This window comes from Chelonoidis abingdonii, chromosome 1, assembly GCF_003597395.2.
Source record: "Chelonoidis abingdonii isolate Lonesome George chromosome 1, CheloAbing_2.0, whole genome shotgun sequence".
NCBI lineage: Eukaryota > Metazoa > Chordata > Testudines > Testudinidae > Chelonoidis > Chelonoidis abingdonii.
Window position 1 is genome coordinate 361,790,186 of NC_133769.1, and position 27,583 is coordinate 361,817,768.

At 47.5% G+C, this 27,583-nt stretch overlaps 1 protein-coding gene across 1 annotated transcript; it reads right to left on the reverse strand.

Annotated features, from left to right (window-relative positions):
- Positions 1 to 830: 830 nt before the first annotated feature.
- Positions 831 to 27,161, reverse strand: KLHL35 (kelch like family member 35). Its single transcript, XM_032796407.2, has 7 exons — positions 26,929 to 27,161; positions 17,246 to 18,136; positions 12,489 to 12,673; positions 10,668 to 10,786; positions 5,775 to 5,963; positions 2,446 to 2,634; positions 831 to 1,454 (listed from the first exon to the last, which is right to left on the reverse strand). The coding sequence occupies exons 2-7, from the start codon at positions 18,133 to 18,135 to the stop codon at positions 1,266 to 1,268; spliced, it is 1,761 nt and encodes a 586-aa protein (XP_032652298.1). The 5' UTR covers position 18,136; positions 26,929 to 27,161; the 3' UTR covers positions 831 to 1,265.
- Between the last annotated feature and the right edge of the window lie 422 nt (positions 27,162 to 27,583).

The following is a 27,583-nucleotide window of genomic DNA, read 5'->3' on the forward strand; positions in this document are numbered from 1 at the left end:
AAGACAAATCTCTACAACTTGAGCTAAGAGCCAGGCTCGCTAACCGGGGCTGTAATGCACTCAGACCCTCTGTGGATTGGAAACAGAGGGAAACATAACACACTTAGACCAATGGGAAAGGTCTCAGAGGTCATGGATTCCAGGGCAACTGGAACCGTGGGCTGGTGGTCAGCCGCGGGGCTGCCAGAACATTTGAGCAACGGTCCCTGGCCCGTCAGAGCAGCAGCCAGAGTTCGATCACCCCTTCCGGGTCATCCCCTGACACAGAAGCAGCAGTAAGGCTGAGCAGCTGCAAGCCTCAGCAGCACTCTGTCCCCGCTCCCCTCCAGGTGTTTTTAGGAAAAATCAGGGAGAGGTCATGGGCTTCCGTGAATTGTTGTTTATTGTCCCTGACTTTTACTAAAAATACCCATGACAGAATCTTAAGCTTACCACTGGGCTGCACGTGCAGACATCTCTGCAGGATCAAGGCCTCAGGTTGTAATGAACTGGGAAACTGAAATCTATAGTGAAACCTTTTTTGTCTTAAGCAGATCCCTGGTAGGGCTGAGCTGATTAAAGGTCATTCAATAGAATCAGATACTTGAAACTACTTAAGACTGTCCCATGAGAATTTTGGGGATTTTGAAATGTTTTCCTCCATCCCAAATTGGGATATAAAAAAAGGCAAAAAAATCTCAAAAATTTCCACAAATTGAATAAATAATAATAATAAAAATAAAAAAATGACCTGAACTGGTTTTATAACTGTTTCGTGTGTGTGTGTAAACTGACTAAAATTTACAAGCAAAAATTCACTTAGTCTTGAACAACTGGAACTTTCCTTTTTTTAAACCGAAAGTTTTCAGAGTTGGAGCTCTATCGAATCAGACACCATTTTCCCAACGATTTTGCTTCCGACAAAAAAAAAAAAAAAATGTTTTGTCAGAAAATTGCTCACAAGCTTTACTTGAGACCTACTGGTCTTAGTGCAGTGTTCCCTGCCCCTTAAGTTATGCACTGCCCCCATCCCTCCTCCCACAGCACAAAGCAGCATTCACCTCCACCAAAACAATGACAGCAATTACTTAATATTTGCAGTCGTGACTCCCCTCACCCCCACCTTCCTTCCAGCTGGTGCCTCACAGCCACAGCATGCCTGCATTGGTCACTTGACGTTGCTCTTCCACATAGACTGGCATATAACGGCAATAACAGGACAGAGGGTCATTTTTTGCAATTGAGAGTAACTGATTTCTCCTGGGGAGGGGAAGGAAGCGGCAGGGTCATCTGCTCACACGCTGGAGAACGGTAACGCAGCCGTGGTAACTGGTGCAGCGTTGCAGCGGGGGCTGCTGCGCCACGTTCCCCGTCGCTGGGTCAAAGGTGAAAGCTTTGTCCGTGCCTTCCCCATTCTCATCCCGGCCGCCCAGGATGTAGATCTTCCCACCACACACTGTCACCCCACAGCTCTCCTGCAGGCAGAGAGGAGGAAAGAGAGGTGAGGGCATCTTGTCCAGTTTCGTACAACAAGACTCAAAGGGGAGGTTTAACAAGGAACGAAATGGGGGTCATGCTCTGGTCTCAACTGTCCCTGCCTGGACCTGTCTAGCTGCGAGATCACACATCTAGCAAGGAGGGAAAGAGGGGTAAGCAGAAAACAAGAGGCCTGGGGCCTGGATGTTGTGAGCCCCTGGGGGTCAAGAGGGCTGCTTCTGGGCGCTGCTTTTGGATTTTTATGGATGTCTAGAGAGCAAACACGGGACGTCCTGCCTGAACCGAGCATTGTGAACTTTTCTGTTCTATACTGTGCTTCTCAGAACTAGCAGATGCTCACAAGAGGCGCAATAAGGCAGTCTGGCATCTCCATGGAAAATTCACTGCTCTTCAGGCTTACTCATGCAAGCTGCTGAGTAGAGCTGGTTGAAAAAAGTCAACAAGGTTTTGGTTTGTTTGAATAGAAATACATATTTTTTTAAAAAAAAATTTCTTATCGCATTTTCAACAATAAGAAATTTGACTTTTTTTTTTAATTTATTTTAAATGAAACTTTTTCAGGTTTTTCTTTTTTTTCCCTAAATGAAAAACAAATCTGAATTATTGTCTTTTCAAAAACTAATTTTTTTAACCGCAACCTACATAGTTATACCAAAAACAAAATTCAGTTTCCCTCCCCCCCAATTTGAAAATCAGAAAATGTTTACCAAAATGAAAATTTTCATTCTAGCTGAAAAAGCCATTTTTCATTTAAAAATAAAATATATGTATTGCCAAAAAATTTCAGCCAGTTCTGGTGTGGAGCAGTGACTAGTTTGAATTTAAGCTTGTACTTAAGTGCTTTTACTGGATTAGGGTCAGAGCTCTTAGCACCTTGCCTTTAAACTTCTGCAAAGATTCTCATGTTCACAGAGGATATTCTAGAGAATGAGGTGACGTTCAGAGACTCGTACTGAAATTTCTCCTTACCAGAGGTCCTGGGAGAGTGGCCACTTCTCTCCAGGTATCTTTTCTGGGATCGTAGTAGAAGATTTTACTCATGAGTCCACCCACAACGTATATCATGTTGTCCAAGGAGACAGCATTAATGCACCTCTGATAGAAGGGGGTGGGAGACCTGAACGTCCATTTGTTCTCCTCGGGATCATAGCACTGGACCTGGGAGGAGAAATAGGAAATCAGCTATTGAAACACAGACTCTCGTGGTGTCCCTGCTCAGGCAAAATCCCAGTAACTAAAACCCAACCCCATAGGCACCGACTTTTACTTTTCCGCAAGGGTGCTCCACCCCTGCTCCACCCTGAGGTCCCACTCCCCTCCCCCTAAGACTCCTCCTTTGTTCCACCTCTTCTCACCCCCACTCTGCCCCTTCCCCAAAGGGCCTTGCGCTCACCCCTCTTCCTGCTTCATCCCCAAAGCCCCCACTTGCTTGTCTCCATTGTCCCCCAAGCCCCTCCCTGAGTCGCCAAACAGCTATTTGGTGTCGCCACCTATCAGCTGATCAGCGTTGATGCCGAACAGCTGTGGCTGGTGAGTGCTGAGCACCCACAATTTTTTGATTTGGGTGTTTCAGCCCAGAAGCACCCATAGAGTCAGCGCCTATGCCCAACACATGCTGATGGCACAGTCCCTTTGAGCCAACGTCTTGCTGTGCATCTATCAAAAAAAGAATGAATGGGAGAAGGAGCATGGTGCAGTGAACAGAGAACAGGACTTGGGAGTCAGGACACCTGGTTTCAGTTCTTGGCTCTGACACTGATTCACTGTGTGACTTCAGGCAAGTCACTTAGGCCCAGATTTGTAAAGGTATTGAGGAGCCTAACTCCCAATGAAACCCCTTGAAAAATAAAATACCCGAAGCCTGTGGACATTTGAAAATTTAGGCCTCTGCCTCACAATTGCCCAGTCCGTAAAATGGGGATAATGCCTGCCTCTTGCAGGGGCGCGTGTGCGTCTGGCTAGATTAGTTCCATGTCTGTGAAGTGAACTGAAGATAAAAGGTGCTGAGTGTGTCTTACAGTAACTCCTCACTTAAAGTCATCCGGCTTAACGTTGTGTAGTTGTTACATTGCTGATCAATTAGAGAACGTGCTCATTTAAAGTTGTGCAACGCTCCACTCTTACGTTGTTTTGCTGCCTGCTTTCTCCACAGCTGGCAGCCTCCCTACGACTCTCTCCCCCCAGCACCTCCCGTCCACTGGCAGACCCCACAGTTCAGCGCCTTCCCCTTCCTCCCGCCCATGACAATCAGCTGGCTTGTGGCGTTTTGGAGGCAGAAGGGAGGGGGAAGGAGTGAGGATTCAGCGTGCAGGCTCCCTCTCCCTCCTGCCAGTGGCAATCAGCTGGCTTGTGGAGTTCGGGAAGGAGGGGGCAGGCGCGCTGAGTCCTCGCTCCTTCCCCCTCCCTTCTCCCCAGGGCAATCAGCTGGCTTGCCGCGTTCGGGAGGCAGGGGGAGCCTGTGCACCGAGTCCTCACTCCTTCCCCCTCCCTCCTGCTTCCAAAATGCCACAAGCCAGCTGATTGCCCCAGGCAGAAGGGAGGAGCAAGGACTCGGCACACCTCCCCCCTCCCTCCCCTACACAGCGATCAGCTGGCTTGGCGTTTAGAAGGGAGGGGAGGGAGAGGGGAGGAGCCAAGACACAGCAAGTGAAGTAAAGGAGGAAATGGAGGGGGGAGAAGAGGCAAGTCAAGGGTGGGGGCTTGGGGGAAGGGGTGGAGCGGGCGGGCTGAAGGCGAACCCCCTGCCTCTGGTGCTTGCAGAGTAGGGGAAGCTGCCCTGGAACCTAACCCCCTCTATTTACATTAATTCTTATGAGGAAATTGGATTCACTTAACATTGTTTCATTTAAAATTGCATTTTTCAGGAATAGAACTACAATGTTAAGCGGGGAATTACTGTGTTAATATAATGACGACTATTAACGAGCGAGCCCTGGAGTAGCATATCTGGTGTGCAGAGGCCTTCCCCAGTCAGATAATCCCCAAGGAATAAGCAGTGTGATCATCTGAAACACTCTGAACATGCCCATAATCCGCTGTATGCCACTGCGGGTAGGTCTACAGTGCAAAACGCACAGCTGGCCAGTGCCAGCTGCCTCGGGCTCATGGGGCTTGGACTGTTTAATTGCAGTGTAGACGGAGGCTTGGGCTCTGGGATCCTCCCACCTTGCAGGGTCCTAGAGCCTGGGCCACAGCCCTAGTCAAAACATCTACACGCCAATTAAACAGTCCCTTACCCTGAGCCTCACAAGCCAGTCAGCTGGCACTGGCCAGCTATGAGTTTTTAATTGCCGTGAGGACCTACCCCGAGGGACCCACATGTCTGTGGTATTACAGGCAGGGTAGGGCTTGTCTATCAGAAATAGGCTTGGGACGGGGGTTAGTTTTGTATGCGGACAGCACCGCGGATCTCTGCACTCGCACAGGTATGTTAATGTTTTATTACAAGGACGCTTTGTAATGTTCAGCAGGCACAGCCTGCGGGCTGCTGGCCTGTCCCCCACTCTGAGAGGACACACACCACAGGCCTGTGCTTCCTTCAGGGCACAGTTTATTGTTCAGACACAATCCAACAGTTCAACCTCAGATCCCCATATAAAGCCGGTCTTCCTCCTGACCCAGGGGTCTTCTGCAGGGGCCCAGAGGCCTCCCCCCTTGCACGGCTCTCCCCAGCTCCAGGGCCTGCCACAGGAGCCCGCCTCCCTCCTGAAGCTCTCCTTTCCGGCTTAGCCGCTTGCAGGCTTCAGTAATGACTGGATCAGTCTCTGCTGGGAAGTGACTCATCAGCCAAAGGGGAGGCTGGGTCCAACTCCCCTTAAAGAGTCATCCTGTGAGACAGCTCCCCATGAGGTGTAACCTGTATTGTAAATGCTTTGGGGTGACAGTTCGGTATTTGTACAGCACCTGGCACAATGGGGTCCTGGTCCATGACTAGGGCTCCTAGGCACAACTGCAGTCCAAACAATAATAACGAGGTAGGCAGAGTCAATATTATTGCCTTGTTACAGATAGGGAAACTGATGAACAAAAAGTGAGCGATTTGCCCAAGCTCACACAAGAAGCAAGGAATGAAACCCAGGAGGCTTGATGGCCAGTCCTCTGCTCTAACCACTAGACAGCTCTCCCCTACTACAACCACAAACAGGTCAGGTAACATCACAGCTGTAGAAGTGGGCATCGAGGAAGCACCTGAAAACAACAGAGTCACACTCTCCCACTCCTTGTTTAAAAGACGTCTCAACCAAAGTAAGCTAGTTGAGCTTTCGCTTTATCCTCACCATGCCCCAGCGCCACAGTACCTTGTCTGTGTTTGCGCTGTCATCCACAGCGCCCCCAATCACGTACAGCTTGTTCAGACAGGGGACCACAGCTGCCGAGCTCACCGCTTCCAGCAAAGGGGCAACAGCCGACCAGCTGTTGGAGAACATATTGTAGCATTCCACGCTGGCCAGGCGGTAAAAGCCGTCAAACCCCCCCACTGCATAGATCTGCCATGGAAGGAGCAGAGTCAGTAAGCAGAAATCATACTGGGAGGGAGGGGCACCGGGATACAGAATCTGACACCTGGTACTGGGCATAATGATCCCGTAGGGGCATGTGCAAAAGCTGCCTTAGGGTGTGGAAGAGAGACAAATGGCTAGAGTGCAGAGTGAACTATTAGCAGGAAGGTGGGTATAACAGAGCGGCTTGCCCATAGCGGCCTGCAATCACCCAATGCTAGTTATGCCTGAGGCACACTTGGGCAAGGATTAGGGGATTGCCCTATAAAGAGCAGCAAGAAGCTTCCTGGGAAGCTTCAGGGAGATCAAAACGGAGTACACCAGCTGCTGGGCGTAAGCAGGCTCCAGCAGAGAATCCTGTCTTTAAGGAAACAGACACCCCTGAATAGGAAAACCACGAATATGGACTGGATGGGGGCTTTGAGCACTTTTATTTGGATTTTTTGTTAATTTAATAAATCCAGCCCACAGAGGGGGCATAGAAATTCTTCTCCAGGTCATCAGTCTGGTGTTCTTATGGGGCCCTGAAGAAGAGGGGAAACTGAGGCAGGGTGCTGCAGCACAATCTCTGGCCACAAGGGAGCATGCAGGAGGTGATCTGCCCTATTACCACAAGGTAAGCAACAGGTGCACCATTTTAAAACCTTTAAAAGTCTTTAAACATTTCTGTACACAAAGATTGAGTCCAGCTTTCTACCAACATAGCTCTATACCCTTCAATTATATATTTTGTTACAAGTATCAAATTTTATAGTAGGCCATTTAAGCAACACTAAGCGCCTGATCAAACACAGATTTTTGTTGGCTTCGATAGCAGAATTGTTCTGTTCTCCTATATCATATAGCCAGGAGGAGTGAATGAATTCCTACAGCCCAGCTGTATTCTCACAGAGACAGAAGTGACTGCAGCTATCACACAGAAACATAGAAATGTCTGGCTGGAAGAGACCTTGAGAGGTCACCTAATCCAGCCCTTTGCATTGAGGTAGAACCAAGGAAACCTAGACCCAGGGCTGGCTCCAGGCACCAGCCAACCAAGCACGTGCTTTTTTTTTTTTTTTGGCTCAGCTGGGTGGCACTGGAGGGTTTTTTGGTTTATTTGTTTTTGTTTTGGCTGGGTGGCGCAGCACTCGAGGGGGGGGGGACTTGGGCAGCACGGCTTGGTGCTCGGGGGCTTGGGTGGCGCGGCGCTCAGGGGCGTGGATGGCTTCCGCAGCACTCGGGGGGGCGGGGACTTGGGCAGCGCGGTGCGGTGCTCAGGAGGGGCGGTGGGCTTGGGCGGCACGGTGCTTGGGGAGGTTCAGCAGTGCGGTGCTCGTGGGAGGGGGTGTTACCGTGGAGTGGCGCTCTTTATTTTTGTTTGGGGTGGCAAAAAAGTTAGAGCCAGCCCTGCCTAGACCATCCCTGACAGGTGTTTGTCCAACCTGTTCTTAAAAACTTCCAAAGATAGGGATTTCACAGCCTTGCTTAGAAGCCTAATCCAGAGTTTAGCTACCCACATACTTAGAGAAGATTTTCCTAACATCTAATCTAAATCTCCCTTGCTGCAGATTAAGCCCCTTTCTTCTTGTCCTGCCTCCAGCAGAAGTGGAGTGATCACCATCCCATTTATAAACAGCCCTTAGCATAGTCAAAGACTTATCAGCTCCCACCTTGGTCTTCCTTTCTCAAGACTAAACATGCCCCGTTGTTGTTTTGGTTTTTTTAAACCTTTCCTCATAGATCAGGTTTTCCAAATTTTTTATCATTTTTGTTGGTCTCCTCTGAACTCTCCAATTTATGCACATATTTCCTAAAGTGGGGCACCAAGAATTAGACACTCCAGCTGAGGCCTCACCGGTGCCAAGCAGAGTGAGGCAGTTACTTCCCACATCTTACATAGGACACTCCTGTTAATACACCCCAGAATGAGATTAGCCTTTTTTACAACTGCATCACATTGTTCACTCATTTATTTTGCGATTCATTATAATGCCCAGATCCTTTTCACCTCTGTCGCTACCTAGCCAGTTATCACCCATTTTGTTGTGGTGCATTTGATTTTTCCTTCTTAAGTGAAGTACTTTGCACTTGTCTATTGAATTTCATCTTGTTGATTTCAGACCAATGCTCCAGTTTGTCAAGGTCATTTTATATTCTAATCCCAAGTGCTTGCAAGCCCTGCAGGCTTAGTGTCATCCACAAACTTTATGAGCATACTCTCCACTACTCCATTATCCAAGTCATTAATGGAAATATTGACTAGCACTGGACCCAGGACTGACTCCTGCAGGACCCCAGTAGATACGCCCTTTCAGTTTGACAATGAGACATTAATAACTACTCTGAGTACAGTCTTTCAACCAGTTGTGCACCCACCTTATAGTAATTTCATCTCAACCACATTTTGTAGTTTGTTTATGAGACCAGCATGTGGGGCTGTGTCAAAAGCCACACAAAAATCAAGCTATCCCACATCTACTGGAGGATAGGTCCATCAACAGCTATTAGCCGAGAGGATCAGAGAGACAACCTCATGCTCCAGGCGTCCCTAACCTCCAACTGTCAGAAGCTGGGAATGGGCAACAAGGGATGGATCACTTGATGATTACGTGTTCTGTTCATTCCCTCTGGGGCACCTGACATTGGCCACTGCTGGAAGACAGGATGCTGGGCTGGATGGGTTATTAGTCTGACTCAGTATGGCCATTCTTATATTTTACTGCTTCCCCCCATCCGCTAGACCAGTAACCCTGTCAAAGAAGGACATTAGGCTGGTTTGGCATGATTTACTCTTGAGAAATCTATGCTGGCTATTTCTTATAACCCTATTATCCTCTAATCTAGGTGCTTACAAATCGATTGTTTCATCATTTGTTCCTGTGCCTTTCTAGGCAGGAGAAACCCCAGCGCCTGAGGCAGAATTTGGGGGGCGGCATTTTGTGCGCTCCCCATGGGGCGCGCGGGAGCTTCCGGTTCCACTCCCATTGTGCCACCAAAGAAGGACCCTCCGCCGAAATGTCGCAGGCGACAGTGGCAGTCATTGAGCTGCTCAATTGCCTGCCGCTGTTTTCCGCGGCACAAGGCGCTTCTTCGGCATCACGATGGGAGCAGAACCGGAAGTTCCCGTGCACCCCGTGGGGAGTGCACAAAATGCCGCCCCCGAATCCTAGCGCCTTAGGTGACCGCCTAGGGTTGCCTAATGGAAGCGCTGGCCCTGTTTCTAGGCGTCTCAGTTAGGATGACTGGTCTATAATGCCTTTGGTCCCTCTTTGGTCCCCCTTTTAAAGATACTGTCTAAGTTGGTCCTTCTCCAGTCCTCTGGGACCTCACTCGGCCTCCATGAATCCTCAAAGATAATTGCTAATGGTTACTCAATTGCTTTAGCTAGTTCCTTAAGCATCCTGGAATGAATTTCATCAGGCCCTGTCCACTGGAATACATGCATTTGTTTTGTTAAACTGTTCTTTCCCTATTTTGGCTTGCCATCCTTCCCCCTGGTTGTCAATATTAATTGTGTGGAGTATCTGGTCACCATTAACCTTATTAGTGAAGACTGAAGCTTTAAGTAACTTCTTATTTCCTTTTATGTCTCTTTCTGGATGTAACTCTCTGTGTACCTTAGCCTGTCTGATTCTGTCCCTAAATGCTCATGCTTTTCTTTTGTATTCCTCCTCAGCAATTCGTCCATGTTATTACATTGTGTTGACTTTCTAGTCATTAAAGAGCTCTTCATGGAGCTGTATTGTCATCGTCTTAGTCTCCCTATCTTCCCCTCCTAGGGGGATAATGGGCAGTTGTGCCAGACGCAGACAACCAGCTTCCTCGTTTCCCTGGGGGTCTCAATCCCCACTCTGCTCCAGGCCTCGCCCCCACTCCAGCCCTTCCCCCAAGATCCCACCTCTTCCCACCTCTGCTCTGCCTTTTCCTGCCCCATTCTGCCTCCTCCCCTGAGCGTGCCTCACCCTCATCCCCAGGGCCTCCTGATCTGCAGCGGGTGGGAGGTGCTAGGGGGAGGGGGAGCTGATCAGAAGGGCCGCCGTGCTGAGCACCCACTATTTTTTTCCCATAGGTGCTCTGGCCCTGGAGTCAGTGCCTATGCTGCCAGCTCTCCTGTATTTCTTTAGACTTTTTTCCCCTGAGACCTGTTCGTATAGGGTCTGTGTCATGTTCCTATGTTACCTGCTGTTGCCGTGGGAGGAGGAATAAGTGCTGAAGCCCATAGGTGCTGATTCTGTGGTGCTCTGGGGCTGGAGCACGCATGGGGAAAAATTAGTGGATGCTCAGCACTCACCGGCAGACAAGCTCCCCCCACCTCATCTCACCTTGGCCCTGACTCCTCCCCTGACCATGCCACGTCCCCGCTCCTTCGCCTGCCTCCCAGCACTTGCCACCACCAAACAGCTGTTTCACAGCATAACAAGCTCCGAGAGGGAAGTGGGAGGAGGGGGAATGCAGCGTGCTCAGGGGAGGAGGTGGGGAAGAGGCGGGGTCAGGGCAGGGATTTGGGGAAGGAGTCAAATAGGGGCAGGGAGGGGGCAGAGTTGGGGCAGGGACTTCGGGGAAGCGGTTGGAATGGGGGCGGGGCAGGGGCAGAGCCGGGGAGGGGCCAGAGCAGAGGGGGGTCGAGCACCTATATTGAAGTCTCAGTTACTAGGTTTGTTCGATAGTCTAGAACTCCAAACTGCAGACTGAGGGGAATGAAGTACGTACCTTGCCCTGAAGAGTCGCCATTTTGTGTCTCCATCTGCCCTTGTGCAGACAGGCAACTTTGATCCAGACGTTCAGCTGGGAGCTCAGCACCCAAACATCGCTGCTGTTGATGTGCCCTCCTGGAAGACAGACAGAGAGGCCCCAGGCCATCAAGGGAAGAACCACCACCGTCACCTCAGAACTGAGGGGCTCTGAGGCAGCTTAGTGTAAATGACAAATAACATTGCCATACACTGATGTAGTGCCTGATGTAGGGACCTCGCTTGTAGAGGCAGAAGGTGGAAAAGGAGGAGAAAGAAAAGTCTCAAAGAATGTTGGCCATCCTTACAGGATGGGGGACTATCCTGAGAAGCAGTGACTCTGAAAAAGATTTGGGGGGTGCGGTGGATAATCAGCAGAATGCGACCTTCCAGTGTGATGCTGTGGTCATTCTTATTGGGTGCGGAGCTTGCCAACCCAATTTGCTGCAGCCTCCTCAGCAGAGTGCAGAGCCCTCCGATCACCATCCAATCTGGTCCAAAAGCAGTCATGAGCGATGTGAGACGTTGTCGGTCTTTGGCCACAGCTGCATGTGGGGTCCTCTTGTTGGCCCCAGGAATGAAGGCTGGCTGCACGTTGACCCAGACCCATTCAAAAATCGGTTCAGAAGGACTCATGAGCACCGTAGTAAATCAAAGCCAGGTATCTGCAAGGTTGGGTCAGTTATAACAGACTGATTTCTGTTGCCAGCTGCAAACCCCTCTTCATACCACATCGACATTGCTGAGAAATCTGGGCAGGGCAAATAAGCCCACAACAGGTGCCTCAACCACAAGCGTGCTCTTGGGTGGTTTTGAAGAGGTCTGTGTGTCGTGGTAGGCACAGGTCTGCCCTGATCTTCTCGGGCTGCTACAGCCAGAATGGCTAACAATGGACACGTGGAGGAATAACGTTGCTGGATGTGGGGAACCAAACACAGCATTAGCAGTGACATGGTGGTGAAAAGAGTGAATGCAATTTTGGAAATCTCAAGTAGGAGCCGTGGGGTTATTTTACCTCTCTATTTGGCACTGGTGTGACCCCTGCTGGAATCCTGTGTCCAGGTCCGGTGCTCACCATTCAAGAAGGATGTTGACAGATAGGAGAGGGTTCACAGAGGAGCCACAAGAACGATTGAAGGATTAGAAAAAAATGTCTTATAGTGAGACTCAAGGAGCTCAATCTGCTTAGCTTAACAAAGAGATGGTTAAGAGAGAACAGTCTAAGCATCTACACGGGGAACAAATATTTAATAATGGGCTCTTCAAACTAGCAGAGAAAGGTCTAACATGGTCCAGTGTCTGGAAATTGAAGCTAGACAAATTCAGACAGGAAATAAAATGTAAGTTTTTAACAGTGAGAGTAATTAACCTTTGGAACAATTTACTTAGGGACGTGCTGGATTTTCCATCGCTGACAATTTATAAGCCAAGATTGGATGTTTTTCTAAAGGCTTTGCTCTAAGAATTATTTTGGGCAAGTTCCATGGCGGTCAGGCTAGATGATCACAAAGGTCCTTCTGGCCTTAACATTTACGAATCTATGGCCAAGAAGATACATTGGGAATGAATTCTCGTCTGCTTAATTTCCAACTCTAAGTACAAGGAACACAGCTAACCACTACGGTGTGACAAGAGCAGAAAAACACAGACCTGCATAACATACTTTGTGATAGGTTCTAGCCGCACCCGTATACCAGCTGACTCTGCAGCTGGAGAGGGGAGCAGCACGGCGCCTGAAGCACCCGTTTCTCTAAGAAATGCTTGGAGGTGTAGCTGCGGTGCTGTTGTGTGAGTTTCTCACCTGATATATACACGTCATTCTTTAGGGTGCAGGCTGCAAACTCCGATTTGGTGTACCCTGGCACACTAGAGAGTGCTGTCCACTGCCTGCTCTTCGGATGGTACATATCAGTGAAGGGGAGCTTCAAGAGGCCTTTCTTATCACAGCCACCTATAACTACTATGACCTCTGCTAATTCCATGAACCTAGAATGAGAAACACGTGGATAAATATTAAAGCAACAGTCCCAACTTTCTGTTCTATTGTCATACTCCAAGCTTTATCCTCCTACCGTATTGTCTGGTAGAAAGCACTATGATACCCATTACCATAAGGAGTCCTATTGGGATAGGTAGTGTTATCTAGTGGATGTGGCACTGGATTGAGAGTCAGGAGACTTGGGTTCTATTCCCCACTCTGCCACTGACTTTCTGGGTGACCTTGGGCAAGTCACTTCACCTGTCACTCAATTTCCCCTCCCACCCTTTGTCCACCTTCGCTTTTTAGATTGTAAGCTCTTTGGGGCAGGAGTTATCTTTAATTATGTGTTTGTGCAGTTCAAAGGCATTGTCCAGCTTCTGTTAAATAGAGTCCAAGTTAAAAGTGTTGCTCGTGATCTTCGAAACTCTCCACAGGATTGGCCCAGCTACCTGAAGTCCCCACTCTGTGATCATTGCCTCTCCTGACAGTTATGTTCCTCATGACCAGGAAAGCTGTCAGCCTCAGGAGTGAGACCAGTGACCATAAGAGACAGAACTTTCTTGGCAGCTGGCCCACGACAAACTCACTGCCAGAAGAGATTAGAATTGACACTCTGCAGCTGCTGTACTAGCTAGCAATAAAATAAAAATGGAAGGAGGGAAACTCCAGCCAACAGTTAACGGAGAGTTGGGGGGAAGGTGCCATAGCTCAGGACCTGAGAGTTCAATTCCTGGCTTCCAGGCTGATTCCCGTGGACAAGTGTCGGAACACACTGCAGCAGCACTCAGTGTTGAGAGTTTGGACGGAACACAAGGTTTGCCACCCCAAATCGGACCCTTGCCCATTAGCAGCCCATACTCGCAGCTTTGGTGAAAAACAGAACAAACGAAGGCCCCAGTCAAGCTGTGCGATGCAACAGATAGCAGGACTCCCTCCTGACTCCTGTGGACAATGCCAAGCCGGGAGGGGTTGCAAGTGCTTTGGACGATAGGATTAAAATTCAGAATGATCTGGAGAAATGGTCTAAAGTAGGATGACATTCAATTCGGACAAATGCAAAGTACTCCACTTAGGAAGGAATAAATCAGTTGAACATATACAGAAAGGGAAATGACTGAGTACTGCAGATAAGAGTCAACTGTGTAACACTGTTGCAAAAAAAAAAAAAAAAAAAAAAAAAAAAAAAAGCAAACATCAAATTCTGGGCTGTATTGGCAGGAGCGTTGTAAGCAAGACACAAGTAGTAAGTCTTCTGCTCTACTCCATGCTGAATAGACCTCACCTGTAGTATTGCGTCTAGTTTGGAATGCCACATTTCAGGAAAGATGTCGACAAATTGGAGAAAGTCCAGAGTAGAGCAACAAAAATGACTAAAGGTCTAGAAAACCATGATCTATGAGGGAAGATTGAAACAATTGGGTTTGTTTAGTCTGGAGAAGAGAAGACAGAGAGGACATGATAATAGTTTTCAAGTACATAGAAAGTTGTTACAAGGACAAGGGAGAATAATTGCTCTCCTTAACCGCTGAGGACAAGACAAGAAGCAATGAGCTTAAATTGCAGCAAGGGAGGTTTAGGTTGGACATTAGAAAAAACTGGCAGGGTGGTTAAGCCCTGGAATAAATTGCCTAGGGAGGTTGTGGAATCTCCATCATTGGAGGTTTTTAAGAGCAAGTTAGACGAACACCTGCCAGGGAGGATCTAGATAACACTTAGTCCTGCTATGAGTGCCAGGGACAGGACTAGATGACCTCTCGAGGACCCTTCCAGTCCTACGAGTCTATGACAGCAGCTGATACCCTCAGGCATGAGATTTGATTACTCATCACTCAGCACATATACACCTTTACCTCGATATAACACTGCCCTCGGGAGCCAAAAAATCTTACCGCATTATAGATGAAACCGCGTTATATCGAACTTGCTTTTATCCACCGAAGTGCGCAGCTCCACCCCTCCGGAGCACTGCTTTACCGCATTATATCCAAATTTGTGTTATATCGGGTTGAGTTATATCGGGGTAGAGGTGTAATTACAATGCTATCATTGTCCATGAAATGATTCTGCCCCTTTTTGAATCCATTTGACTTAAATCCATGCGACTTGTGGCAGTAAATTCCACAGCCTGATGGCATCCTGCATGAAACAGCAATTCCTTCAAGAACCCCCAACTATAGAGGAGAGCGGATAGTGCTGCTGCAGCTCTGGGGAAGCAGTGTGGCCTAGCACACTGAGCACTGAGCAGGGGATTCTCCAGTCATATTTCTTGCACCCACACTGTGCTTTGGGTGCCTATCCCTTAAATTAAGCCACTAAAAATAACACAAAAGAATTGTCCATAAACTGTGGCATCCCGCCCGCCCACTGCGTAGAGCTAATGAAAAACAAAAGGGGGGAATTGCAGAAGATGGACACTTTGTCTTATGTTTTATTTAACTTCTAATTTTTTTTGATCCATTCTATAGTTAATGGAAATATGAGGAGGGAGAAGGGGAAATTTGCAAAAAAAAATTATGTGGAAAAGTGTTGCCTTTTTTCCACCAAAATTCAAAATTTTGGACCAATTTTTTCATAGAAATTTCAAAATTCCAAAAATTTTGGTCAGTTCATTCTGATACTGAACCTTCAGTAGCCTTCTCTGGTAAGTGGGGAGAACAACATTAACCTGTTTTGGGAAGCTTTTCCAGGTGAAGCCAGAGAGGAGTAAAGAGCTGTATCTGGCAACAGGTTAAAGTTTTAGAATCAGAAGGGACCATTATACAGTCTAACTTCCTGCATAAAACGGGTCAGAGAACGTCACCCAGTAACTTCTACATTAAGCCTTCAACTTTTGTTTGAGCTCGAGCCCATCTTTAAATCAAGACTAAATTTTTTTTCAAGACTTCAAGTGATGGAGAATCCACCACAACCTGTGGTAACTTGTGCTAATGGTTAATTTAACCTCATCGTTGAAATTGTGCATGTTTTTTCTACTCGGATTTTTCTCACTTCAGCTTCCAGCCACCGGGTCTTATCCTTTTCTCCTAGATCAGAAATCTCTTCCCCATCTAGCAGCAACGTGCCTGCAGATCATGACCAAGTCACCTCTTTGCCTTCTCTCAGATAAACTAAGCAGATTGAGCTTCATTAGTGTCTCATCACAAAAGAATGTTTTCCAGACTTTTAATCATTCTTGTAGCTCTCTTTTTTCAGCCCTTTCCAATTTAAGTCAAGGCAATTTAGGAAGGCATTAGCATGAGGAACCATATAAATAGCTCATGTGAATTTTAGGGACTTTAAATAAACTATCACCACTAGCTAACACTTATGCACAAGTCTTCTCAGAACTAAGACTACTGGGCTGGATGATGTTCCTTTACTACAGGGAAAAGAAGCATCTTTCCCTGCTGTGATGCATGGCTAGAAAGGGTTAAACATCCTGCAGAACAAATGATTCATATTCAACCGTTAAAGACATGTGGGGACATAATGTTTGCGTTTCTGTGTATTCACATATATATGGGTAATGGTCAACAATGTAATCAACAGTCCCTGTCTATGCTGTATTCTGGTAATTCAAGGATCAAAAGAACATCTGAGCATTTAAATGAATTGTACAGGATATTGCTGTGTTCATCTCTCTTTGAAATGTATAGCAATTCATCTGTGAATGGTGTAGGAACAAGCAAATTGTCATGTTAATTTGCATAGCTAAGTACTGGTGATGGACCTCCTTCAAAGTAATCCTAATTACCTATTGTTCCCCAAGGGACTCCAACAAGTCAAAGAAGGCTTGAAATTGTATAAAAGATCCTTGGGTCCTGATCCTGTTCATCTCAGATCTGTTTGATGCTTCATCAGGGGAAGCTTAAGCCACCAGATTGGGATCCCAGTGCTGACTGGTCCACTCTGAATATGATATTGGACATTGGATTATAACTATTAGCTATTTCTAAAAAAAAAAAACTCTTTGCAACTACAAAGTGCACCATCTTTGCTATGTATCTGAACTTCAAGAATTAAAGTCATGTCTGTACTTATATTGATCTTTTAACCATACTCTCTCTCTCTTTTCTTTTTTAATAAATTTTAGTTTAGTTAATAAGAATTGGCTGTGAGCATGTATTTGGGTAAGATCTGGAATATTCTATAACCTGGGAGGTAATGTGTCTGATTCTTTGGGATTGGTAGAACTTTCTCTCTTATATGATGAAATAAGATTTTCAGAAATCTTCATCATATTTGACTTGGGTACCTGGATGGAGGCCTGAGGCTGGGTACTTTAAGAGAACTGTATTGTTGATTTCTGAATAATCAGTGTGGTAATAAAGAAGCTGTTCTATTCTGGCTTGGTGAATCTAAGTATTGAATTACCCACCAACTTTGCGGTTTGTCTGCCCCATTCTTTACACTTCACACTAACTGAGTGACCTCAGCTGGCCCCCCTCTCACACCTGCTATGTAATTACTGGTGAAATATTTTGGGCTGAGTTATACAGGAGGTCAGACTAGATGATCACAATGGTACCTTCTGACCTTAGTATCTAGGAATTTGTGACTCAGGTATGCAGCTTTAGGAAACAGTTTCCTGTTTTTACCTCCTAGGCCTTGACCTCAGAGAGCTGACTTCATTCCCAAGGATATAGTACTTCCGTGCTTCATGCAGTAAAGGGATGCACTCCTTGGAGTCCTGGATGAGCTCATCCATTTCAACCTTTTCCAGGAAGTACATGGGATCCAGCAGAGGCAGGCGCACGTGCTCAAGGAGATCTTTCAAAGATCCTTTCCTGGTGACAACATCATGCCGTATCCACCGCATCACTGCTTCGAAGACCACTTCCTCCTTGGGGACTACCAGCTGCTCATCTGACAGATACTTGACCAGCTCCTTCACGCTCAGCTCCAGAAACTCCTCATGACATGACACCTCCACGAAGCCTTCTAGCATAAACCTCTTGCTCTTCTCAGCCAGGGAGGTGATGGAGAATGAGTCGGCGAACTTCAGGATGCCCAAGCAGTTACATGGGTGAAGCTGGCCTTCAAGGAAGGTGACACACGCATCTGTGAGCTTGGAGATCTGAAGCAAATCGGATAGCTCTAAGATAGCTTCAACATTGTCTTCCTGAATGACTATGTTTCCCCCATACATATAGTCCAGGAGGAGGCTCATGGTGGAGGCAGAGATCTTCTGGATGTTGATGATGTCTTGATGGCCTTCCTTGAGGCTACCACCAAACATGGCCCGGAAGTAGGTGCTGTTGGCTGACAAGGTGGCCCGATGGCAGGGGAACTCCTGCCCATCAATCAAGAGCACCACGTCGGTGAAGATGCCGCTCTGCCGGTAGGAGTTCAGAGTCTGGAGGATTTGCTCAGCATGGGAGGACCCACTGCAGAGTTTCATGTGCAGCTTTTCTTTGCTCTGCTCTCGAGTTGCATTTTCAAGGCTGCTCGTTCTGTAGCTGGATTCTTCTTTTATCAGCCGATGCATCCTGATTTCAGGGCAGAGGTGGAGGGGAAAGAGCAAGGAACACAATGGAACAGTTGTCAAATTACTGGTGACTAACATCAGATCGTTAAGTATTGGCTAAAATTGCTCTAAGTTAAGATTTTGTTGCATGCACTCGTCATAACATTGCAATAAATCTGCAATTCCCTAGGACTTTCCAGGTGTAACCAGGTCGTAAGGAACTCATAGCAAGAGCAGGAATTAAGACCCTGATTCAGCAAAGCACTGAGCCACATACTTAGGTTTAAGCACATGCTTAACACCCACCAGACCACTTAGGTTTAAGCACATGCTTAACACCCACCAGACTACCAGGATGTACGCAGGTGCTTTAGTTCTTTAATGAACAGTGTCCAAAATTCAGATCCTCTTACTCTCAAAGCACAGACCCCTATGCTTTTGCAGAAAGGAAATCTCTTACCTGTAGCTCAGAGATCAGTTGAGCATACAAGAGAAGGCAGTGGAACATGCATGAGGAGACCTTGTCTGTGCTTGCCCCAGGTCAGTTCCCTGATTCCACCAGCCATGGGCAACACAAGCACTCTTCTCTAGGCCTACACAGGACCCGCTCTCACTCACCAGTTAGCAACAGATATATCCCAACCCTGGAGCCCTCAGAGCATCTCCCTGGAGCACCCAGCCCATGTCCACTAGACACTCCCAGTGTTCACAGAGTTGCTGCTACCAAAGATCAGGACATTCAGGGCTGGCTCTATGTTTTTACCTCCCCAAGCCTGGCAGCCAGGCAGCCTTTGGCGGCGCGCCTGTGGATGGTCCACTGGACATGCGGATTGGGCAGCCTTTCTGTAGGTGATCTGCTGGTCCCGCGCCTTCGGCACTCGCAGCTGAAGCCGTGGGACCGGTAGACCTCCCTCTTGCATGCTGCCGAATGCTGCCTGACTGCTGCCCTCAGAGCGACTGGCACATCGCCCCCCGCAGCTTGCTGCACTGGTGCCTGGAGCTGTCCCTGAGGACTCCCCAGCTTACTAGTTCCACCTGAGATCACCGCTCCACTCAACTTCCAGCACTTAGATATGTTTATAGTGAAAACAAATAGAAGCAAAGAATAGATCTGGCTGATTGCCTAAGTGGAAAATTTGGGAACAAATGGTTACATGTAAAATAAAATCACCACACATTCTGGAGCATAGATTTAATCAACAAGGTACTCTCGTGTCTGACAGGGCAACGCTCACCCAAAGTCCTTGCTGCAATTTAAAGCCGGGCTTGCTGTGACCCTCCCTGCATGAGACAAACACGCTGTCAATTTGCCTTTTTGATGGAGGATCCAGGGTATCCCCTGTATCCCCTAGATAGATCAGAACGAGCCTTTGTTTTAGATAAACAAGACATTGCTCTTTTGACTGTTTCTTCCTGTAGATTTTGTACTCAGCAACTGGTTCAGTATGTAAGTAGGCCTACAGTGCGAGGCACACAAACAAACAAATACACAAGTGGCCAGACACGGAGCTAGTTGTCTTACTTCCCGCCTCAAAGAAACATTCCTGAGGAATGTGGTGGCCTGCTTTAATCCCAGGACCTTAACATAATTTCCAGTATAGATCCATAACTCCTTCAATACTATCCGCACGTACATTTCATAATGATTAGGACAGCTGGAGGGCTACTGGCTCAGAGACATCACATGCCATGCTTTGGTGAATTACTGTGCATGTGTGTGACCCAGGCGACCCCCATTAAACCCTACGCTCCCCATGTGTCCTCTGCCAGTTGGCACCAGGGGATACCCAGATCTCACATATGCGCCTTGTGATTCTATGAAATGAAATATGTTGAAAACTACCCCAAACTAACAGCATGTTGAGGAAGGGCACACACTTCCTGTGAGTGCCTCCTGTTACTGGGAGTGGTGCTGCAATCTGTTTTCTCTCCTGGCACCCCGTATAGGTTGTCAGTCTCATTAGGCAGGTTTTCAGTGGCTCAGCCCTCCAGCCAAGTCATGCAGTCAAAATGGATGAATCCCTTCCGGGTAGCAAAAGTCCAGCAAGCTACCTGCCCTCGCCAGGGTCTTCAGCTGCATCTCCAGGCCCTTTAAATTCTATCTTTCAGTCAGACTTCTAAAGGAGACTTGTTCCATTCTCAGAGCCCAGGTCACTTCCCCAGGGGCCAAACTGGGGAATCCAGGACACACATGACTCCGGGTCCCATCCCAGCCACGTACTGCTGCCTCCAATTTGCTACTGCTTTTCCCTGGACTTTTTCCCACCTAGCCCCCTGACTTTCACCCATTACTTAGGGTCACAGTTCTCAGGTCCTCTCATCCCAGATCCAGTAGATGCAGCCCATTAAGCTCCTCTGGCGAGAGCAGAGGCCCCTTCTTACTCCTCTGGCCCCAGCCAGGAACTGACCAGCTTAGGTCCTGCAGCTCCCTTTATCTGAGCCTGCTGGGCTCTGAGTGGTTGCTTCCATGCAACCTCTCTAGGAAGGCGCAGAGGACCCACCTTCATTGCTCCTTTCCTGGGATGGGGTGTGATAGGACCACAGGGCCTCTGGAAGGGGGCCTTGAAGGTCTTGGTACACCCCATCACAGGTACAAACCAGGAATAATTTTGCAACCCCCCAGCTATAAAACGTATAGAGAATTGAAAGGGAAACTACTGTCTATTCATGGTGTTTATATGGCCCCCACAGCACAGTACCTGAGCACCTCATGATCTTTAGTGTATTTATCCTCACAACACCTCTGTGAGGCAGAGCAGTGTTATTTCCCATTGGGCAGGTGGGAAACTGAGGCAGACAGTAAGAGACTAAGTGATTTGCTCAAGGTCAGAGAGCTCAGATGTGAACCTGAGTTTCCAGAGTTCAAGGCTAGTGTTTCTTGGGGCCCAAGGCTCTCTGGTCACACATCAAATTCTCACATCCTATAGGCTGGTGGTTAGGGCACTGGGAGGTGGGTGATCCATGGTCAAATCCCAGCTATGCCTGATTCAGGGAGGGGGAATGAAAAGCTCAGCGTTGAATCAAACAGAGCAAGGACCTGAACTTGAGTTTCCCATGCTGTAGAGCAGTGGTTTTCAACTTTTTTTCTGGGGACCTAGTTGAAGAAAATTGTTGATGCCTGTGACCTAATGGAGCTGGGGATGAGGAATTTGGGGTATGGGAGGGGCTCACGTGTGGGGCAGAGGGTTGGGGTGTATGCAATGTTTTGGGGTTTATCCAGGCCAGTAAGGGGGTTCGGTTACCATCTGCCTGGTATCTCTGGGTGTCTTGTGGCTCTGCAGCTTTGGTCCAGAGCTGTGACCTCAACAGCTGGCTAGCAGCCCACAAGCCTCACACTGGCTTTCCCAACCTGGGTCGTCCTTGCAGGCTGAGTTTAGTACCCTTCCAGCCCTGAATTCTCCCCAAAATCCAGTCCCTCTCACCAGACAGTCTCAGAGAAAGGGTTCAGTTCTCTGCCTTTACAAAGACAGGCAGCCACTCCAACCTGCCAGCTTTCTAGACGCACACACTGTACTGATGATTTATAATGAAAGCAAAACAAATTCATTAACCATGCATTAAGTGATCTCAAGTAGAAGAGCAAAAGGTAGAGATGGTGTAAGGGACTGCGGAAGATTTTGTCACGGTGGTTTAGCTGAGGCTGTTCGCCTTCTCCAGGACAGGTTACTAAAGGGTGTTATGTGCTAGCAAATGCTGATTGCAGCTCAGGCTGGGAAGCTGGCGTGTTTAGAAAAGCCTGGCCCTTTGCCATTAAAGATAGTTCAGTTGTGGGAAAGCTCCCACATGCCTATGTATGAGTTGTTTTACATGCTATTAGCATAAAGTTATATTTAGTAGGATTTGTCTTGCTGCTTTGGACTCGTTCCCTCCTTTGAACTAGCAACGTGCCGAGTCCCCGTTGCGGGTGTGTTTTCTTTACCTTCATTAAAAGCCGTATCACTCACTGTGTGTGTGTGTGTGTGTGTGTCTCGTCCCTGCAGAGCACTTAGGCACGTAACAGATGGTTAAAAGCAAACAGAATGGAAAACATGCATCTAAATGCCAAATTTAATCTCACATAATACAGTCTTTATTCTCACCCAGAGTCTCCTTGCCAGGACCCATCACGGAGATCAGATGAGTTGGTTTCTTTGTTTTCTCAGGTGCAGTTAAAGATGGAGTCTCTCTGACCTGATATCTCCAAAGGGATGTTTTTGGCCTGGTCTACACTAGACAATGAGGTCAGTATAGCTACATTGGCTCAGGGGTGTGAAAAATCCACACCCCTGAGCAATGGAGTTAAGACGACCTAATCCCCAGTTTAGACAGTGATCGGTCAACATGAGAATTCTCCTGTCAACCTAGCTACCAATTCTGGGGGAAGTGGATTACCCACACTGACAGGAGAACCCCCTCCTGTTGCCATAGGTAGCACCTTCACTGAAGCGCTACAGTCTCCTGTGTCTCTCTGGGGTGCAGGGCTCATGCTCTTGCTGGCTCTTGAGTTCGGGAACAGGATAACCTCTCTGCCTGCCCCCACCACCCCGGTTTAGCTCACTGACTTTGTTTACTGCCAATATTTAAATTGAGGTAACCCACATTTCTTGGTCTAGGACACACCCATTTATCACCTTTACCTAGGCTAGGGTGTCTGGTCTTAAACATAGGGTGACCAGATGTCATGTTTTTAAAGGGATAGTCCTGTTTTTTTGGGACTTTTTCTTATATAGGCGCCTATTACCCCCCACCCCGACCCGTTTTTTCAGTTGCTAGCTTGTAACCCTAGTTAAACATGTTGTAGTAGGACCATACAGAGAGAATTCATGACCTCACACAACGGTAACATAGGCATTTTACAATAATATTAATAACCATTGAGTTATTAGCTTTCATAGGATACCTCACAAGGCCTATTTTGTAGGAATATTCTTGCAGTAGTGTGTAAGGTGGGAATACAGAAGGGCCCAGGGTCACATTGTGACCACATGCCTTCAGTGGAGATACACCAGGGAATGAACTTGGCTCTTTATGCAAAAAGAGGAGCTACTAGGATTACAGAGGGAGATGTAAAAAAAAAAAAAAATCCTTCCCAGTAATTTCTAGGATATATACACCCAGAAACACAGACCAGAGTCAATGTCTTCCAACATCCCTCCTGAAATCCCATTTCCATGGTCACTTCCCTTGGCCTATCTGCTGAGATTAGCAACAGAGGTACCAATGGGGGGGGGGAGGGGTTTGAGGATATCATGAGGAAATGGACTGAGATCACCAGACTCTTTTTGATGGGGAGCTGACCAGCCAGGCCCAGCTTCTCTTCTGTCCATCTCACACACATGCAGAACACCCAGTTCTCCCCCACAATAGTCCATTTTCCAAGCAGCTCCCATTTTCCCTCCATCGATTCTTTATTCTTTCCATAAACGCAGACGTATCTGTGGGCACAAAGCCACTGGGAAAGCTAGACTGGACACAGCACTGGCGAAACACACCAGTGGGATCAGATCCTCAACTGGTGTAAATCAGTGTGCCCCACTGGTGTAAATGCAGCTGCACAGGCATCATGGGACTGGTCCTCAGCGGGTGTATCTACAGACAGCAGTGCTAGGGGACCTAGAAGTCCTACTCTTCCACAGTTAATCTAGATCTTCCTACCCAAACTGCAAGAGGCTTACAGGTAACAGCAATCAATATGAAGATCATGTTTAATGCCCCCTTTCCCCTTTAAGGGAAGTAACCGGGGTGTGCAAAGTCAGGGCCTTGTTCTCTTTTGTCATCCTCTTCCTACTGTTTCATTAGTCTCCAATTGCCTTTGATGGCTTCTTTTCTGACAGAGCAAGCATAAGCTGCAGCCTGAGCAGTGCTAATTGCAGCTCTGCTCTCTGGTTTCGCATTGTTCCAGCTCGCATTAGGAATAACCCAACCTTCTTGCCCTCTTGTGAGCCCACAGACTATTTGCTAATGCCAAGCATCTGCCCTGACAAGGCGATTCAGAAACAGCTTTATCCTCCAACAGCTCTAGCCAACCTCCCCACCCAGGGCCCCTTCAACTGGGCTCTTCGGTGCTGCAGGTCCTGTTTCCAAACACGGGAACTGTAACAGGGCACTCAAATCCCCTGGCTGGATGCTCTTCAAAGGCCATTTGGGCACCTAATTACTGATACTAATATCCAAGGTGGGAATTCAATGTCCTATTCGGACACCCACCTTTGAAACTGGGGCTCGACTAGCCAGAATGACGACTGTCAGCACGTGGCCTAAGATGGGCCAGAACCTGTCCCCCAAATTAACTGCAGAGCTCAGGCCTAGCTTTGTTACGCGGCTTTATGCCAAATCACAGCCACCAGCACACAGACCCCACAGGGCTCAAACCTGGGATCTCAGCACCAGAAAGCACTTGAGCTTAAGCAGTAACTCCATCAGCAGCTTTTTGCTGTGCTGGAATCAGCTACCACAGAAAGGTGTGACTGGATGTACCATGCTATTATTAGCATTTAGCTCTCATCTGTTGATCTCAAAGGCCTTTACAGAGGAGGTCGATATTATCCTCATTTTATAGAAGAGAAAACTGAGGCACAGGGAAAGAAAGTGACTTGCCCAAGGTCACCCATCAGGCCACTGAGCAACAGTCCCGCCCTCTATCCACTAAACTGCCTCCCTTGTTAGTTGTATTAGTTTGTTGTTCAGGGGATGATAATGGGTCTAAAGAGCTCTCAGACTATAAATTGTACTGTTGAAACTAACAATGATGAAAACTATGGATTAAGACTTGGTTTCTACTAGAAGGTTAAATGGGATAATGACACCACTCAGGGGTATGAAAAATCCACACACCCTGAGAGGTGTAGTTCAGATGACTTAAGTCTCCATGAAAACAGCACTAGGTCAATGGGCAAATTCTTCCATCAACCTAGCTACCGCCTCTTGGGGAGGTGGATTACTTAAACCAATAGGAGAATCCCTCCAGTTGGCGTAGGTAGTGTCTACACTGACGCTAGGGTGACCAGGTGTCCCGATTTTATAGAGAGAGTCCCGATTTTTGGGTCTTTTTCTTATATAGGCTCCTATTACCCCTCCGCCCCCCGACCCCTGGTCCAAATTTTTCACATTTGCTGTCTGGTCACCCTAACTACAGCCATGCTGCTGTAGGTTGTTAAGTGCAGACAATGCCAGAGATCTTAATAAAGAATTATAGTCAGTTTCTAAATTATGGTTCAGGTCTTTAATCCAGCATTTAATCAATTTAATCTAAATTCAGATCTGCCTCTGACTTCTTTGGGAGCAGAACTGTCCCAAGGCAGAACTGCCTAAATTCTCCCTCACTTGGAGATTATATTATTACAAAACTATGGCCTGTGTTACACGGGAGGTCAGACCCAATGATCATATTGTCCCCTTCTGGCCTTAAAAATCTATGATGGAAATAAAAAAATGAAGAAAAATATTTTCCCCAAAGGTAAAGAACTGTGAGGATGGTTTTGTGTCACTTTTAATGGTTAGATCTCTTTTTTCCCCAACAAAAGATGTCTGCTGAACTGGCTGCAGACTCATTTCTAAAAATCAGAGTGTTCAGAATTTAATGCTTTAGAATTTAGTGCTTTAATTATTTTGGATAATTCCATTGTGGCCAGAAGCTGAGCAATAAAAATTGGCAACGGGGGAAAAAAAAACAGAAAAAAAAAAGAAAACTGAAAGAATGAGTGAACGACGTCTTAACTGAAAACCCAAATAACTTTGCAAACAAAAAAAAAACATTAAAATAATTTTCACCTTTTTTTTAAACAAACAAAATTAACTATTTGGGAAAAAGATGCCTTGGTTTTAGATTCATTTTCAAGGCCATTTTTGAAGCCTCTCTTATGGGTTTTGCAGTACAGGTGTCAGCGAAGCATGGAAAAAATCTCCCGTCATTTACAAAGCTTTTGGTCATTCAGATTGTAAAGCTTGACAGTTTTGTTCCACTTTCCTGTCTGATCACTGGACTATGCTATGCTCCCTGGTACAAAGTGGCCCAATTTAATTTCTTTTACAACAGTGTAGATCAGCAGTAGGGTATCACATAGGGAGGAAGGATGATCTAGTGTTTAGGGGACTGAACTGGGACTTGAGAGACCTGAGTTAAATTCCTATCTCCTGCACCCTGGGTGACCTTGGACCACTCAATTTCTGTAGAGTTGGGATAACGGCACTTCCCTACCTCACAGGGTATCATGAGGATAAAAGCCATGAATGACTGCGAGATGCTATGATGCTGAGAGCTCGAAAAAACAGAAGAGTCAGTTGAGTTACGCAGGGGTAAGCGAGCTCCAGCACGTCACTAAGAAAAGGGTCCGTTCATTATGCATCTCAAAGAAAATGACATTGATTTTGATTGAGGTAATTCATGTGAGTTAAACAAAGAAAACCCCGAAAACCACCTTGCAGCTGTGACACACACGAGCACCAGGACTTTGAACAGCTTGGTATCCCACTGTATAACGAACAGCACAGGTGTGTGGCTGAGGATCGGACAACCCGCCACCCCTCATCACCAAGTACCAAGCTGGGGATATCACTGTACAACCTTACACGTTAATCTGGCTCAGCTGGGTGGGCTCCTGACAGGCAGCACAAAGAGAACCCCTGGGTATTGGCCTAAACCTCTCACTCCCTGTCCACCCACCTTACCTAATGTGCATGAATCACAGGGCAGAGAGGCCACTGGTCTCTTTCAGTTGTCATTGCTCCCATCCCCTCCCTGCACAGCCCGCAAGGCAGGTGACCAAGTGGTTGATAGTCACAGTGATCCCTGTTGTTCAGGAGGAAGGGGTCCCTTGTCTGCAAGGCAGGACTTACCTGGACCACAGCTAGGACCAGCGAAGCTACAGCTCTGCTTCCCTCACAGGGCTGCAGGCGGCATTGAGGAAAGGCAGTGAGATCAGCCCTTCTGCGGCTGCTGGGGAAAAGCACAAAAGCCCACACAGGGAGAAAGGGGTAGCAAGCAGCTTTTGTTCCCCCAGTCCTGCCTGACAGGCTTGTAGGCAGCAAGGCATTCACTGCAGCTGTCAATTGCAGCCCTTCGGGGAGGAGTCCCAATGTCAGAAATCAGCAGACAGGAAGGGAGGGAGGGGGTGAGAAAAATCACAGCTCAGAAAAATGTGACACCGGGGGCAGTTTATGAGAGAGGAGCCATCTGGAGAGTAAGCTGGGGTCCCGGTGGAACATTCATTTGATAGAGTCTCTGCACCTCTCTGAAAACCACTCTAAGCAGTTAAGTAAACACGCCCAGACAGCCCAGACCACAGACCTCCAACAGCTATAACCCGAGGAAGAGGAAGGCAGCTCTGCTCAGGGGCATTGGAACAATTTGCATAGTGGGGGTGGTGAGAGCCACTGAACCAAACTGTAAACCCCGTGTATGATGGAAACCGCTTCAAGCCAGGGGGTGCAGCCACAACCCCAGCTCCCCCACCCTTGGCGCCACTCATTCCAGTTGTGTAATTAGGTCCAT